The sequence below is a fragment of the Alosa alosa genome, chromosome 11 (genome assembly GCF_017589495.1).
Source record: "Alosa alosa isolate M-15738 ecotype Scorff River chromosome 11, AALO_Geno_1.1, whole genome shotgun sequence".
NCBI classification, from domain to species: Eukaryota; Metazoa; Chordata; class Actinopteri; order Clupeiformes; family Clupeidae; genus Alosa; species Alosa alosa.
The window spans coordinates 26147818-26166214 of NC_063199.1; the positions used below are offsets into that span (position 1 = coordinate 26147818).

The following is an 18397-nucleotide window of genomic DNA, read 5'->3' on the forward strand; positions in this document are numbered from 1 at the left end:
CACTCCCTTGTGTGAATCATAGTTTAAACAAGTGGTAAAAGTACAATACTAGCTAATACATTCATAATTCTGACCCCCAAATTTGCATCAGACTAAATAGACTAGATAAATGACTTGAAACTAGAGGGGCACTTGGATTGTGCAGACCTTTGCCAAGGCCAAATGTCATATCTCAAAAAGGTTCCCAAAAGTAGAGTAAACTCATCGATCCAGCATGGCACTCAGATCTGGTCCAAAACTGAACAGGATTGTCTGTGGGACACACTATAGGGTACACTATTGCGCCAATTTTCACGAAAATTGGGCCAGTGGTATGTGAGCAACCCTGTTTACAGAAAAATTGACAGACAAACAAAATACACTGAAAACATTAGCTCCTTGGCAGAGCTCCTTGATATTGATATACTGAATACTGGCCTATAGATGTTAAAAACTGAAATATTTCTGCATATGAAATAGGACTCAATTGTGATTCTGGAATATCAGTTTTGTTTTCAATTAATTTGCACAAAGGTGTACAAATCATTAGTTAGGGTCTGTTTTTAACTGGTAGGCTTACTGTTTCTCTATCAACAAATTTGTGTTGAGTGTCAATCAGTGAACACTTCTTTGGATAATGTACCCAGATAATGTACCCTTAAGCACAAACATTAGAGGTGTGACTAAAAACAAAAGCGAAAAGAACACACACACAAAAATTAAGCACATATACACATATTTTATTTACACATACATTTGCATAGATATTTTATAAATCTAAACGTTAAAAATATAAGTAAACAGATTTAAGTTAATAATAAGCCTTTTATGTAGACAATTTCTTGTTGAAGAATTAAAGCTTTTAAACATTTTTATAAATACACAAACAAACAACATGTGGCCACCTCCACTGCTTGCCCTGAAACAGGTGGAGTTTCCACTGGACATCAGGAGACTTTCATTAAAAGTTTAATTATACAAAAACATAACCCTCTCATACACCTTTCTAACACACCACTGTCTTAACACACTGGCATTCATACACACACACACACGCTGGAGATGCTGAAAACCCAAACAATCATATTTCAGGGTCTAATAGATCAATTTTGATGGTTTTGATATCAGACTACAGGTTTTCTGGGGTGGTTAGTTCATTTATGAGGTAACTGAAAAGGTCAGAGGTCAAATAAAGGCCATTTCAAGGTCAGAGTTACATTCTCAAGGTCAGCGGCAAGGTCATTTTGAATAAAATTCCGATAAATTACCATATGTTAGATAATTACCATTTTATTTTAGATGACTGAGGACTAAATCTCAACTTAAAAGATTCTTGACTCACTATCACTGGGATGGAGGCAAATTATTGATGGGTAATGGGCTCCTGTTCTGTCAAAACTTCCACCAGCACCAGAGGCTGTTGTGGAGCTTGTGATGCAGTAGAAGGTGTTCTTGCAAGAGTAACAACTTACCATTCACACAACTTTGCAGGTGTGAAGGCTCTGAGGAGATGTGCACCAATATTAAAAAGACAGTGACAGTGAGGATAAATACTTGAGTGACAATGACAATGCTTTGTTGAACTCTTTAATAATGAAACAAGATTTTTTTTCTTTTTTTCCATTTTTTTCTCCAAATTTCTAGGCAAATGATGCAATACATCTTTTGAAAATAGTCTGTATCTCACTTGTCTACCTTATTAGGGTATATTTATCAAAAAGTTGACCACTTTAAGCCTTTATATTATTTTTCTGCGTATTGTCACATCTTGAATTTTGGCACTGAAAATGAAGAAAAAAATTGGAAATAGGTTGTTTTGTATTCAATGGGGTCTTAGCAAGTAAAAAATCACCAGTTGCAAAAATCTATATGAACCGTTCCTAAAATTACACGATTCCCTTCACTAGTAGCACCTGTGACAGTAATACGCTTTTTTAGACAGGCAACATGGATCTGTACATACAGTACATAGGCCTGTACCATTGCCTCAAGGTAAAAAGTTTTTTTTATCAAACTCATGGTCTCGTTTTTCAGCTTTTCTGTATGAAATGTTGTTTGTTGTAGACGTTGTTATTGTAAGTTAGCTTACAAGTGATTCTTTGGTCGGGACTTTCGTCCAGCTGTCTTCTGAAGCAAGTTAGTCAGGGATATGTCTTCTTTCGTCTGGTAGCAGATATTGGTTTCAGATAAGATGTTGAGATGTCATCCGGAGTGTAATGTTTTTAATCCTCAATGTCGGTAAAGTGCAGCTTTAATTCTGGTTTGATATTTTTAATTTTGTTTTGTGCTGTATTGAATGGAAAATTAATTGTATACAAACAAGGGATGCATAAGTTGGGTCAAAAATGATCCCAGCGGTTGTTTTTTTGCAATATCTTGGTCAGTTTAAATTGTTATCGTTTAATCTTCCATATATTCCTCAAATAGGTTGTCTTTGACATGAGGCCATTTGGATTTGTATCTAATTGGTATATTTTTAAGTAATTGCATTTTTTGTATCAGTACCACACGTTCCATACGTGGGGTGAAAAATGACCCCAAGCATTTTCTATGGAATATTCAATTATATATTAATTTACCGGTGTATTATCAACAACTTTCATAGGAAATGACAAAAAATCACATGTTGCCCTGAGGCAACATTGAACCATAACGGACTTGCATATGGCCATACCAAATATTCTAAGTAGGGAAGCACCTGTAAATGTGAAGTGCATGAGTGTGCGTCATGAAGTTTTATAGAATGCCATCACTATGGTTGAGTATGTGCCCTGACTATCATACCAACATCCATGGCTTTTTGATGTTGCGGTGAAGCTGCAGACTTGCTTGCTTCTTGAATTTCCCCTGGGGATCAATAAAGTATCTATCTATCTATCTTGCTACCCTGTACCCTGTAGCCCCAAGTTTGAGGCCTGACTGATCCCTCTATTTGCTATAGGCCTACCTACCCCCTGTGTTTCTCTTTTGAGACAAATTGCTTACTAAACTTTCAGAAAGTCAGGTGCAGGTAACTTGCATGAGTGTGCATCAGTGCGCATACATGAGTATGCATGGGTGTAAGTGTGCAAACTCATGGATATGTGTGTGTGGTTGTGTGTGTGTATACCGTACCGGAGAATGTTTTGGAGTTTTTAACTGGTACATAACAGTGATTTTGATGATTTCCTATGATAATTTGTATTATTATAACTTCATATCTGTAAAATATTGATTTTCATTCCGCAATGGTACAATGTTTCCTGGGGGCAAAAGTTTATATCCAACCTTGCTATTATCATTGGAACGTTAAAGTGAAAAATACAAAACAACAGGTTTATTCCCTGTGTTGCAAGGTAAAACTTTCACAACAGAGTCTAGGTATGGGGATGGTGATGACCTCATTCAGTGATTTTTACAACTATAGCCTCCCTTGCATTTGCAGTACTTGCAACAACGGATACCAGCTACCCGACAGGGACACCCATTCTTGTGTGCACACTTGCCACACAAGCAGGGATCTGGTAAACCTTAAGGTTTTGAGAATGACAATCTCAGGGACTAATAAACTCCCCTTTCTCTACAAAACCATAAGCATCTGCATTTAAGATCAAGGTGGTGTCTGTAAATGGTGTTTGAACCCAAAGATTCTGTTGAATTGGCTCTTTGTATATGTTTTCTTGCATTAGTTGAGGTGCAGGCGGCCCTCTCAAAGTCCATCTTAAGGGCATTACTATTGAACACAGCAATGCGCAGGTCGTCAAATGTCTCCATGTCCATTGATGGTTTGAGACATTTGACCAAGAATGTTTCTGCCATTTGTGTTGCACTCTGTTAGCTGTGGACAGTTGACATTGAGAACCAGAAAAGAGTTGTCTGGTTTGTGGACAGTGTTCAGAGCTGCAAATTTGGTTGATATTTTGCTGGTTGTATCGCACCCAGTCAGCACATGTAGTGCTGGGAGACACTGTGTGAGCTCGTCTCCCAGCGCTATGCAGATATCATGAAGTGGTAACATTGATCTTTTCAACCCATGAGTTGCGGATGAGCCAGAACAATTGTTATGTAGTATAATAGGCACACAAAGACATCTGTGTCACCTGGTGACAGTGTCAGTGATGTAGATCCATAAGTTGTTAGTAAGTAAGTAAGTAAATATACTATTTTGATCCCGTGAGGGAAATTTGGTCTCTGCATTTATCCCAATCCGTGAATTAGTGAAACACACTCAGCACACAGTGAACACACAGTGAGGTGAAGCACACACTAATCCCGGCGCAGTGAGCTGCCTGCAACAACAGCGGCGCTCGGGGAGCAGTGAGGGGTTAGGTGCCTTGCTCAAGGGCACTTCAACCACGCCTACTGGTCGGGGTTCGAACCGGCAACCCTCCAGTTACAAGTCCAAAGCGCTAACCAGTAGGTCACGGCTGCCCCAAGTTGTTCTCTCACTTTCTCCAGATCTTTTGGAATTTTGTAAAATAAGGTTTCAAATATGAGTAATTGGTATGTACCAACTTATCTGTTCTTTGTGAGGAATAACTTCATGACATCATTCATGATTCAACACTAGCAGCTAGCTAGCTAGATACAACACACACCAAATTAAATATAAAACGGATACAAATTCATTATAATTATTTAAATACACAAAACTACAACTCATGATAATGGTACATAAGAAGACACATGCCAACACAAAGAATAAAGAGTAGATTTCCTTACTTTTCTTGATCTCACAAGTCATCTTGCTTTGCAGCCATGTGCTCTACTATGACCTTAGGTCACTATGGCTGCCAAGCAAACTTTTGTTGGAGAAAAAAAAGTTGGAGGTGCTGGCGTGATGACAGCAATATTTAGAACAGGTAGGAAATGTAAGCTTTTAAAGTTTAGGTTAATAAATAACTGGAAATTAATGTATGTCACTAGTTGTATGTAATAGGTTGACTGATTTTTAGCCATTTTCTTTTTTTCAAATCAGAATGCTTACACTCTTCTAAGACCTTATAATTATGGTCACTGTGAACATTGTGATCACCTCAGAAAATCTGTACTGTAGCTTCAAGGGTTTATGTATGCATATTTAATGAGATATTGCCTCATTTGCATATTTTATTTTATTTTTTAGGCAGAGTGTAATACATAAAGTATTTCTCTTAATATGAAGATTAAAATAAATGTATGGGGATATCTATAAAGGGGGAAAAAAGTAAATTTTCGTCCCGGGTAATAATAATAATAATAATAATAATAAGTTTATTTTATATAGCGCCTTTCTCAAACCCAAGGTCGCTTTACATAGTAGGAAGGCAGGGAAACTCAATAACAAACAAACAAACAATACAACAGAGACAAAGGTAGGGAAATACAATAACAAACAAACAAAACAATACAACAAAGACAAGTTATCTGTAGGAACTATGTGTTGGGTGGAGGAGAAGTGATCATTAAACAGAAAGGTCTTGAGATGTGCTTTGAAGAAAGGAAGAGTAGGACAGGCACGAAGGGGTTGGGGGAGGGAGTTCAGAGTTTGGGGGCCAAGGCACTGAAGGACCTGCCACCCAGGGTGGAGAGTCTGGGAGGGGATAGCCAAGAGGTTTTGGTCAGAGGATCTGAGTGAGCGGGAAGGAGTGTAAGGGGTCAGGAGGTCGCAGATGTAGTGGGGAGCAAGGTTGTGGAGGGCTGGTAGCCAATGGAGTTGATGGAGAATGGGAGTGATGTGTGCTGATCGTCTGGTATGGGTGAGGAGCCTAGCTGCAGAGTTTTGAATATATTGTAGTCTTTGAAGGGTTTTAGTGGGGAGACCAAGGAAAAGTGAGTTGCAGTAATCTAGACGGGACATAATGAAAGAGTGAACCAAAGTCTGTGCATCACTAGCAGAGAGGAAGGGTCGGAGGCGTGCAATGTTACGGAGGTGAAAAAAAGCAATCTTAGTGAGTGATTTGATATGAGGATCAAAGCTAAGGGTGGAGTCAAGCTGAATGCCAAGGTTTTTAACAACCGGGGTGGAGTATGGATGATGAGCCATCAATGTGGAGAGTGAGATGGGGAGATTTGGTGAGGATGCTTTTAGGGCCAATCAGCAGAATTTCGGTTTTGTCTGTGTTGAGCTTGAGAAAATTGTTTTGCATCCATAATTGGTCAGAGAAGTCAGAGAGGCATTCAGTGAGGGAGTGTGGTAGGGGGTCAGAGGGAGAGGGAGTGGTAAGATAGAGTTGGGTAGAGATTTTGGCACACATCCCATGTTGTTCAGTGGGGTCATATTAGTCTATAACAGTTGAGATATTCTCCGCTAAATGAAGTGCATACAAATCTTACCCAGGACCTCTACTATAATGGCTTTTTATTGGATTTTGGGCCCAAATTGACCATCACCCTGACAATTAAAATATGAACCTTACCTCTGACCTTTTCAGTTACCTCATAAATGAACTATCCACCCCATTTTGGAAATATGCCAATAAAAAAATTGCCATCACCTAAATTTGATGTTATCATCAACAAATGTTGACTACATGCCCTAAGGATGCCAAAAATGCAAAAACCTCAAATACTATTTTTTTTAAGGGGTTCAACTATTTTTTGCAAGTTTTCCCCCTGACTAATTTGGATTAGAAGATAAGCATATATCATGGAATAATCCAAATTAAACTTCATATACACACACACACACACACACACACACAGGCTTTTACATAGCCCTATGCTCCTGAGTGTCGTTTGTGTGTCAAGGAGAGTGAGCGCACTGGGAACATTACCATGACCACACACATGCCTCTTCAAAATCAGCTCTTCACAGGGGGAAGAGCCAAGTATTTTTGAATATCGTTTGACACAGGATGTTCTCTCTTGTCACTGTTCCCATCACAGTGAAGTTTCATCAAAGCCACAAATAACATTCTGCTAGTCATGGCGCACACACAACAGCACTGGGGCTACCTGCACTCGGATGTGTGTTTACTGTTCCGTGAGCTATAACAGCCATGGTAGAGTCATGTGCTAGCATGAAGGGTGTACTTCAACAGCCATTACCATGGCTGACTGAGTTAGCACTCCCCAGGACATGAATGCTCTATTCACAACAGATGGAATTCAACAGGCTTGGGAGGGACATGAGTAAAAAAGAGCACATGTATATGTGTATGTGTGTGTGTGTGTGTGTGTGTGTGTGTCGTCAGACTAAGGGCTAAAGACTGAATGAGGAATCAGCCGGGCTTGCAAACAACCTCTCCTGTAGCCCCGTCAGATGCATCTTCATTAAGCATCGTCATCCAGAGGCTGCACAGGACACAGTCCCACATGCACACACACACTAACACTTGTCCATCTAGCTTAAGAGATGTTTGTCTACCTTCATGCTGATAAAAAAAGCAAGCAGAGGCAGTTACTAAAGGAGAGGCCCAAGCCCTTGCATCAAATCCTCAGTGCCAGAGGCCCTGACAACACACACACACACACACACACACACACACACACACACAGACACACACACACACACACACAAATGTACATTGTACATTTAAACATCTTCACTCACAATCATGGTAATAATCTAATTGTGCCTAACTGTGTGAGTATGTGAATGTTTTGTATGTATGTGTGCGAGTGTGTTTGTGTGTGCGTAAATCTTACATAAATCTGATAATGTGCCCTCTCACCTATAACATTGTTCATTTTCACACATCTAAAGCAATGTCTTGAAAATAGAAAAAAAAAACTGCAGCTCAGTGCCGAGCCTGATTAGGGGAGAAAGTCAATGCAACAGCAGCAGCAGCACGACACAGCCTCAGGGTGCACTGTTTAAACAGGCCTACAGGGGGCAGCACACTCTCAGAGGAAAGGTGAGGGAGGTTCTGGAGTGAGCCTAGCTGCTCTCAGAATACCAAAGACAGACACAGGAAGTAAGCATCTCACACTGAATAGATTTTAAAATATAACCACCGCCTGGGGACATTTCTGAATACATTTCTGTTCCTGACAGGGTTGGTTTCTGAGACACTTAATGGACCATTACCTCAAAGCTGACCGGGAAACTACTAAATTACAGCACTGCTTCAATACCTCAAGGCCCAACCTAGCATAAAGAGATATGTGTTCAGACACAAGGCACAACCCAGCAAAAATGAATGACAGTATTTATATTTTCAAAACCTATTTTCAGACAGAGTGCCAATTCCAAAGAGGTCCCACCAGCATCACCATTGAAAGGAGAAATTGAGTTTTCTATTAAGTTTCTATAAATATCTCCTGAACAGCTGTATTGATTCCCTCTCTCCATTCCCCGAAAAGGGTTCTGAAGAGGAGCCACTTTGCATCCATTTAATTACAAAGGTTAGTAAATTTGTTTTTATTACATTTCTTCTTTCTTTCTTTTCTGGATCATTTTCAAACAGGAAATACAGAACTACAGGCCTCTCCACAGACCAGCTTCAGAACCCAACTCTCCTCCTGTTTCTATGACGACAGGACCTCTCCCTCATTCCACTTTCACACTCCCTCTGACACTTCCAAATACCTGCTTCTGTCTTTACACACACACACACACACACACACACACACACACACACACGCACACACACACACATACACACTGTGTAAACACTCGTAAAATCACATTCACAGTCACATCCATATTCAAGCATATATCCACATTTATCTGATATACACTGACTAAAACTCTCTCTCACACATACATATAGATAAAACACACACACATACACACACACACACACACACACACACACACACACACACACACACACACACACACATAACATCTCAATCCATAGGCAAATGGAAGAAGATAAGATGGGTCCATTTGGTGGTGCTAAAAATATTCTCATACAAACAACATTCATATGTTTAAAAAAATATTTGTCCATTACAGTATCCAAAATCAGTTAAATACACACATGAAACGACCCTCTCCAAGCCACTGCCCCACTTATGTGACTGGCCGGCTGACATCTCCCTCATTTTTTATAGAGTATTAAGAATGTAGCCACAGCAAAGCGTGAAGGGAAGCAGGGTGCGTAGAGAAAGTGTGTGTGTGTGTGTGTGTGTGTGTGTGTGTGTGTGTGTGTGTTTGCGTTGTCTCTGTAGCTCTCCTTAGAAGGCCTCTTCAGATGGGATGACTGTGTTAAACGGGTGGTCCCAAAATTTGGTGGTGATTCCAAACCCTACCGACACACATATACAGAGTCATATCATAGAACCAGAAAAATTGTCACATATATCCTGTTTCACACACATACACGCTGAATATACATCACTTAACATCACATTAGTTCTAATTGTAAAACCCACCAAACCTCATCAAATATATCCCGCTCCAAACACACACACACATGCTGAAAATGCATCACTAAACATCACATTCTATAGAAATACACACAACAAGAACAAGAACATGGCATTAAATATCTCTCTCTCATACTCATACAAACACATGCAGACAGAAACATGTGTGAGCAACGTCAATGGTGACACACACACACATCCACATGCACACGCACACACAAACACACACACACTACCACAGTGTATTTAGTGTAAACAAACTCAGGCAGTCATGTGCATGACAGATGGGTAAGTCCTTACCTGCTGTTTGGTGTTCAAAGTGGTGCTTGACATGGTACGCCTTGAGATTGTACAGGTAGGAGTCCTTGCTCGGGGATCCGTAGTGCAAGTAGTAGTGGATCATGTCATAGACCACGTACCCAAACAGGCCCCCCACAAACAGAGACGCAGCGAGCCCCTCACAGAACAAGGCCCGCAGGGTCAGGTAGAACGTCCCCACCACAAACGAGGCCAGACCAGGAGGGAACACCAGACGTGATCCATCAAACGGAGACTGGATGGAGAGAGACAGAGAGAGACATAGATAGAGAGAAAGAGAGAGAAAGAGAGAGAGACAGACAGAGAGAGACATAGAGAGAGACAGAGGGAGAGGGAGAGAGAGAGGGAGAGACTTAATTTAAAAAATGTCTTTCTTCTGTTTAATTTTTTAAAACTAGGATTCTATCTGTTGTACATTTAGCCAATATACTGCACACACACACACACACACACGTGTGTGTGTGTGTGTGTGTGTGTGTGTCTGTGTGTCTGTGTGTGTATATGTGTGTGTTTAATGTGGTGTGTACCTTGTGGTGTTGTCCGTGCAGCAGGAAGTGGATCATGATGAGATAGTAGTTGTGTGCAGGCGGCCGCATGTGGAACACGAAGCGATGGATACAGTACTCCATGAGGGACCACAGGAACATCCCCAGCAGGAAGATGGCGGGGAAACTGTACTTGTGCAGCAGGATGGAGAAATCTGGGGGGCAGGAGAAACAAAGACAGATTCAAAAATGATATAGAATTATATTAAATGCTTAAGTGTATGAATGCCATACTTAAGCAGACATTCACAAAGCAATACGCCACAAAAATACCATAATACTATCTAGCATACTATAACATTTTGACCAATATTATAGATAGATAGATAGATAGATAGATAGATAGATACTTTATTGATCCCCAAGGGGAAATTCAAGATGTACTATGTAGTATAATGTATAATGTGTGTATTTGCTTGTGATTGTTGTGTTGTAATGTAATGTATTGTACTACAGATGTGTAATTTGTATGTGAATCTGCAGGCGTGAGTTTGTCTGTGTATGTGCATGTATTGACCTGATGTTGAGTGTTAGAAAATATATGTGCATACACATGTATGCATACAGTACTTTTGTGTGCTACCGTTTTATGGTAGCGCATGTGTATGTGTAAAGGTGTGAGGTGTATGTGTAAAGGTTAAAGGTGTGAGGTGCATGTGTATGTGTAAAGGTGTGAGGTGTATGTGTAAAGGTGTGAGGTGCATGTGTATGTGTAAAGGTGTGAGGTGTATGTGTAAAGGTTAAAGGTGTGAGGTGCATGTGTATGTGTAAAGGTGTGAGGTGTATGTGTAAAGGTGTGAGGTGCATGTGTATGTGTAAAGGTGTGAGGTGTATGTGTAAAGGTTAAAGGTGTGAGGTGTATGTGTAAAGGCTAAAGGTGTGAGGTGCATGTGTATGTGTAAAGGTTAAAAATGTGTCTGTATAAAAGTGTGTTCTTACTTGAAGTGATGTGCAGTTTGGTTTTCTCCTGGCCCAGAAGACTCCAACTGTACCACGTCATGTAGATGACCAGTGGGATCCAGACCAATGGGACCATATACCTACAAAAACACACACACACATACACACTTTGACTGCGTTCATTTTGAAATTATTGGTCTAGCCTAACCAATCACATTGATCAGGGATTCCTAACGTTACTTCCTACTTTGCCTAACCTCTAGAAACTGATAATGAACCACAACGGCAGTCAATTTACCTGTATAAATGTACCGGTACAAATTCTTCTGACTCTTTTATTTTTGCAGGCGTTGCTACTACTGTTTACCACAGCCACTTTCTATTTCAAAACTAATGTCACCCACTCTCCTCGCTGATTGGCCCTCCACCCTGGTGGCTGAGGAGAGCGTTAGTGTATTGTCAGATACCAGACTGGTATCCCAGAGAAATGAAAATTAATGGAGATACTAGGTGGGCAGGGTCAGACTGTGTGACCATCCCACAAATTGAACACGTTTTGCACATCACACATGCACAGAGGTGCCGCACTGTGCGCCGTTACCATGACAAATGTGTGGCATAATACACATGAGTCGCATGACCTCTAAGATTTAGCAATAGCCATTTGCTATCTCTCTGGCTCGGTGACGTCGAGAAACAGAGATCTATGTCAAAAATGGCCAGAGTTTTCCTTTAACTGGCATACAGGTACTTCTAAGCATTACATGAGCACCTTGCCGAGTCTCTGTCATTATGATTACAGCTCTCTGGATTTAGATAATCACTGACGTTTTGCCAGCAAGTGACTACGTAGACGAAAAGTGTTTTTTCTGTTTCTTGTAATACAGTAATAATCCAACTATAGGTTTTGTGTGTGTTCACACACCTAATATCTCTGGCCTGTGATGGAAATGCATTAATGTACAGTACAGTTAAAGTACAGTTTAGCTCCAAAACTACAGAAATGGTTGCAAAGAACCCTGTATAAGTATATAAAGAGCATTTTGTAGTATGTGTAGTATACATGTAGGTACCCTAATGAGGATTTATATTTTGTGTGTGTGACTGAGTTTGCACGGTGTGTCTGTTTGTGGGTACCATGAGGTCTTGGTTCTGGACTCGAAGAACTCTGACTCAAACAGGCGAATGGGCCTGTCAACAGGCTGATGCACCCACGCGTCATACTTTTCCCCAAGATGACCCACCTGCCATGCCAGGGGTTTATTCCAGTCCACCAGATCCTACAGAAACATACACACACACACATTACAAAACATATTACATAGATACACACCCACACCCACAGATACATATTGTACACACACACAACCTGAGTTGGGGTTGACCTGGTTTTAATCAGATCATCCGTTCCTATATTCAAATACATTACATTTACACTACCTTAAAATTTCACATTATTTCTTTGAGCAGTCACATACTGATTTCAGTAGTGTTTATATATTTTGGCAACATGTGAGCTCTATTGGCAGTGAGTGAGGACATTGGGTGTTGTAAGGACTAATCTGCTACATGATCAGCTAATGGCATCCCACCATCAAACCAGGAATGTTCCACCGAGGCCTGAACTTGGATTGCTGGACCGAAGTCCAGAGGGCTATATCCAGTACACTTACATATTCACATGTATATGCGTATATGTGTATATATAAAATGCACTGGCTGGCGTTAGATAACCGGACTTCCTGGCTGCATTACCACATGACTGCCAGCAGGAGGCAGCAGGGGACAGCTCACTCAAGGGAAAGTAAAGGGGGCGGGACTGAGGACTTACACAAATGAAACTGGAAGCCAGAGTTTGGTAACATCCTGTCAGAGCAATAACCATGACCTCTTGTCAGAGAGATAGTTTGTGTGTGTGTGTGTGTGTGTGTGTGAGGAGATATCAATGAATCTCAGAGCAAGCTTTGTCTCTTTCCACAGCACTACAGGTTGCAAACACACACACACACACGTTTCTTGGTGTTTTATGCCTCCAACGTTGTCTTCAAGGCAGCGCTGCCTGAAAGGCACTAAGGTTAGGCATGGGTTAAGATTAGGGTTAGGGTTGGGATTAGGTTTAGGTGCCTTTAAGTCAGCGGTGGCAGCGCTGCTTGGAAGACAATGTTGGGGGCATAAAACACCATCGAGCCACACACACACACACACACACACGTACAGTTACAACCTTTCACACGCCCAACACTTATAATACACATTGTGCCCACAACTTACACAAACTCCACACCCCTTCCATTGTATGATATGAATCAGTTCTCGTGAAAGAATTTGTGTGTCATGATTCATATCCACGTCTGTAAGACATGCAGTTTTTCTCAGTCGCTTTGGTGCTTTTCTCAGATCAGAATTCAAATTCTCATAACTATTAGTTCAACCTCCACAACATTTAGTCATTTGTGCCCATCATAGTAGCTATTTCTCCTTCCTCTGAACAAATTGCAAATGCTTTTGAACATGTATCAGTTGCTTTGTCATGTCAGTCAAAATTAACTATACTTATGGATGCTGAATAGTTGTTCCCAATAAAACTAATAGTCTTCATTTCATTGCTTCAGTCATTACATACACAATTGGTGAACTAGTTATCAAATTCTGTCACAATGCTGTAGAATTGCAAAGAGCATATAGAGTAAAACTGTAAAACGTACATATTCAGTGTCTTGTACTCACTTACTCCCCTAACTACAGCAATTTGTAACTTTACTGTAGTTTTTAAATGGCTGTACAAGTACTGTCTTGAGCATTTCCAGGTAGTGTCACCGAGTTCTGACCTTTTTTGCATGGGAAAACACTGAGAGCATAAACTGTTGTAATGAAAACATGACAAAGCCATTTGACTATCTTGGTCATAAACTATGGTGTCAAGACTTCTCATTTTGATGACACTGGCAGTTTCATTGACATAAATACCTGCTTTTGAAGAATGGACTATCCATTTTGAGCAAGTGACGTGCTTTTGAAGGTTATCCACTAGGTTTTGCAGTTTGCACTAATTGTTTTGAGAAATGCACTAACTGCTGTGCAAATGTTAATAGTGATGTGAGAAAAGCACCAAAGCGACTGAGAAAAACTGTAACTGGGTAAGAGAATGAGCAAGCTGAGAGAAGTGATTTATTTGAGAGAGAGAGAGAGAGAGAGAGAGGGAAAGAGAGAGAAAAGAGAGAGAGGGAGAGATGCATGGCATACCACAGTGTTATTATGGCTGCTGACAGCTTCATGAAAGGCATTCATTGCTTGATTTAATAGGAGAATAGGAGTTCTCTGAATCATCACTCAACAATCAACACATGCACATGCACATGCACACACACACGCACACACACACACACACACACACGCACACACGCACACGCACCTTTCTTAGGAGTGTGGCAAGGAGGGCGAGTTTCAGCAGAAATGTCCGGAGGTGGGACAGGAAAAGTGCTGGTGTTAGCCGCAGCACGATGGCCAAGCCCTGGTGACCTTTGACCCCTTCACCTTTATCCCTCCCGCACAAGAAATGCAAGGAAACAGTTCTTCAGCTCCACTCCAGAGTGGAACCATTAATGGGTGTTAATGACAGCAATCAGACTTGTTTTTGTTCTCTGTTCTGAAAAGAACACTTTTGACTACTCCACACCACACAGAGACTAGAGTTTCTAGAAAGTTCCTGTGAGGAACTTGGTTCTAGCTCATGTGTGCTTCCAGAGAATGAGCACACACATGTGCCAGTGTGTCTCTGCGATCCCCTGGGAACTTCGAAATGACACAGAGATTGTTTATAACACAGAGGTGACTGGACACCAGGGCAATCACCCCTCTCATGGGACCCAACCGCCTCTCCAAACTCTCACTCTTCCTGTCCTCCTTCCACCCCTCCTCGTTCTCTCTCTCTCTCTATCTTCCTCTGTCTCTCTCTCTCTCTCTTAGTACAGCGGCTAAGGCCAGATTTTTACCTGAATCGTTCAGTTTTTGCAGAAAGCACGAAACTTGGTACAGTTATAGTACTACCCCTAGTGATCAAAAATTGAAATGGATCCCAACACATAGCGCCCCCTAGTGGCCCCTATCTTGACTTCAAATATGGCCACCAAAATATGCCCTTTTTTTCTACATTTATAATGCTATGCTGCTTTTAACACATAATATGACGTCTATAGCCATCTTTCAGCATTATGAAATATATAATGAGACAATCATGCATAATTAAAATGGCAGACATGTTGGATTTTAAAGAAGTAGCCATACATTCTGACACTGAGTCAAAAACTGGGGTGTGTTTAGGCTATGTGTGAAGTTTCGACTGTGTGACTAAACCCTGCACTTGCCTGGGCTCAATCCTTCTAATTGGCCCCCTAGAGGCTGACATGCTAGCAAGGAGGCTAAAACCCATGGATGCTAGCGTCTGTCAAGTCTCTTAAAGAAACATATGCACCCAGTCATAGTTAGATAAATTAGTATATAACCCAGTCCAACACATCCTACTGTTAGCCTAATTCAATTGAGGTGGGTGGGGACAATTAGCATATGCCAATTTAAGGCTTATAGTGATTGTTTGAAAAGGTCAATTTTGTTTTATTGTAGTTTAACATTTTGCATCCCATAAAATGATTATGCCTGTCAATGAAGCTAATTTAAATACGTAATACCTTATGAGTTTAGCTCCCTCCTGACACATTAGGGCTCATGCTAGTCAGTGAACCAGCACTTTTAGGACACTTGCTAGTGCGTTCAGCGCCCAGTCCTTGGGTGTGCTTTGTGGTGGAAACACCAAAAGCTCAATACAAGTTGAGGTTGTTCTGATATAGTCCAAGTCCAAGACTTGAGGACCACTTTCTCCAAAACAAGAAAGGAAGAAGGGAAATAGGTCTGTAAAAACAGGAATGGTTTTAGAGGTGGTGGCAAATGATAACTTTTTCCATCTTTATCCTCCTTGCAGGCGCGCGGGAACATATTTTTAACCAGGGGTGCTGGATAACAAAATAATGGATGTCCGACGATTTCTCCCCTAGCATGATATGATTCGAATTTAGACAGCTAAATACGCCATTTCAGCGCCGTGTATGAGTAGATCCTCTGGTAGACCTAAGAGCGAGAACAGACACATTCCACTGCAACTATGCACAGCACTTGCCACTCCGACTCATCAATAAAAACTGCACGCGCACACACCAAACCCATAGAAGCGCACTTGACTTTACATCATTAAACTATTTCAGTATATTGCTTTTCTGATTGTCAAAACCACACCAGATATGTTTGGCTTGAAAATATAATTAGGCTGCAATGACCTACAATGGCAAACAATTTCTGAGTAGCCTAACTTATGGCGTCTCCATTCCACAGCAAAAGTGTCCTAACCACCAATTAGGCCTACAGCGGTTTCTATCTGAGCGATTCCAATAGTGAAAGGATTTCAGTGTCATATTTCGGTGGCACTAGCTAAGCTGTCGTGGAACTCGAGATGACATGTCTACTGATAGGCAACAGGTCTCACCAACACGAAATTTGTGGATTTGGGCTAGATCAGCCACATTGCCTGACACTAACAGAAACTGAGCCGTACGTGAGGTCGTGGGCTTGCCAAAGACTAATTGCAAAAGATGCATCCTACCTCATTTGTTGTCGTTTGGTATTCGAAATTGGGCTTTTCACAATCCAACGATATATCCAAAGTGCGAACTAGTTGGTGATGGTATATGGAAACTGGCAGTAGGCTATGCATGCTACACGGAGTTCTAACAGGTGCATGGCCTAATAAGCAAGCAAGATATAACCCACGATCGCCATGGTTTCGTTATCAATTCGTGTTTGTGGTAATAATGACAGCAACATTAAAACCATCTTGATCTTCATCATTTTTGACAGATCAGCAGCCTCTGGATGTTCATATGCATAGTTAGCCTACCTTTAGTTTGCATTTACATTTTAAACACTGAATCTACTGTCTTTACTGCCGGGAGAGAAAAAAATCCTGTATTCTTTTCTGTAGCATAATATTCTTTTCTCGAAGTCAACTAGCCTGCTTGCAACGTCTCTCCTCAGCGAGTCACGTCACTTTCACTTCTATAGCTAGACTATAAAGTTTAATCTTGACTATGGATAGCTATATTCAAAGCTATCCAAAACCTTTTTTGCTATTTGCCTATTTCACAACAAATATAATGACAAACTGCGAATTTGTAGGCCTATTGACAAAAAGCAAGGGGTGCTGCAGCACCCTCAGCACCCACCTTCCCGCGCCCTTGCCTCCTTCACTGATTTTTCACTAGTTTCACATTTGGCTACGGTCAGTGTCACTACTGGTAGCATAAGCCAGTACCTGGAGCCTACAAATGTTGCACAGGTAGTCCAACTCCTCCAGAATGGCACACCAAACGTTCCATTGCTAGAAGGATTGCTGTGTCTCCCAGCGCAGTAGCGCAGGGAGTGTTGGAGATTCCAAGAGACAGTTGCTCTAGAAGAGCTGGGCAGGATGGTAGAGGGTCCCTAACCCAACAGCAGGACCAGTATCTGCTCCTTTGTGCAACAACAAACAGTAGGAGCCCTGCCAAAGCCCTACAAAATGAACCTTCTCCTGGCCGCTGTGAATGTCTCTGACCTGTCAGACTTCATGAAGGTGGCCTGAGGGCCCAATGGCCTCTGGAAGGACCTATGCTCACTGCCCAGCACCGTGCAGCTCAATTGGCATTTGCCAATAGTTACAAAATTGGCAGTTTCGCCATTGACGCCCTGTGCTTTTCTCTAATGATACCAGGTTCACCCTGAGCACATGTGAGGTCTAAAGATGTCTTGGAGAATGTAATGTTGCCTGCAACATCATTCAGCATGACTGGTTTGGTGGTGGGCCAGTGATGGTCTGAGGAGGGATATCCTTGGAAGGGCGCGACACACCTCACGGGCAAGACAACTGCACCCTCACTGCTCTTAGGCATCAGGATGAAAACTTCAGACCCATTGTCTGACCCTGTATTGGGGCAGTGGGCCCTGGGTTCCTCCTGGTGGACAACAATGGCTGGACACATGTAGCGAGAATGTGCAGGCAGTTCCTGGAGGATGAAGGCATTGATACCATTGACTGTCCCCCACACTCCCTGACTTAAACCGATTGAACACCTCTGGGACATTATATTTTGGTCCATCCAACACCGCCAGGTTGCAACACTGACTGTCAAGGAGCTCAGTAATGGCCATGTCCACATCTGGGATAAGATACCCCAGGACACCATCTGCTGTTTCATTAAGAGCATGCCCCGATGCCATCAAGCATGTCGGGGCTATACAAACTACTGTGTACCATCATGAGTTGCTGCGCTGAAATTTAAGCAAAATGGACTAGCTTG

At 41.5% G+C, this 18397-nt stretch overlaps 1 protein-coding gene across 1 annotated transcript in view; it reads right to left on the reverse strand.

Annotated features, from left to right (window-relative positions):
* Positions 1-5878: 5878 nt before the first annotated feature.
* Positions 5879-18397, reverse strand: part of fa2h (fatty acid 2-hydroxylase) — a 46714-nt gene continuing 34195 nt past the window's right edge. The window contains exons 3-7 of the mRNA XM_048256931.1: positions 12156-12298; positions 11058-11158; positions 10101-10273; positions 9556-9808; positions 5879-9134 (exon numbers count right to left, since the gene is read on the reverse strand). Of these exons, the coding sequence (XP_048112888.1) occupies positions 9064-9134; positions 9556-9808; positions 10101-10273; positions 11058-11158; positions 12156-12298 (741 nt within the window). The 3' untranslated portion in view covers positions 5879-9063. The remainder of the gene's footprint in view (positions 9135-9555; positions 9809-10100; positions 10274-11057; positions 11159-12155; positions 12299-18397) is intronic.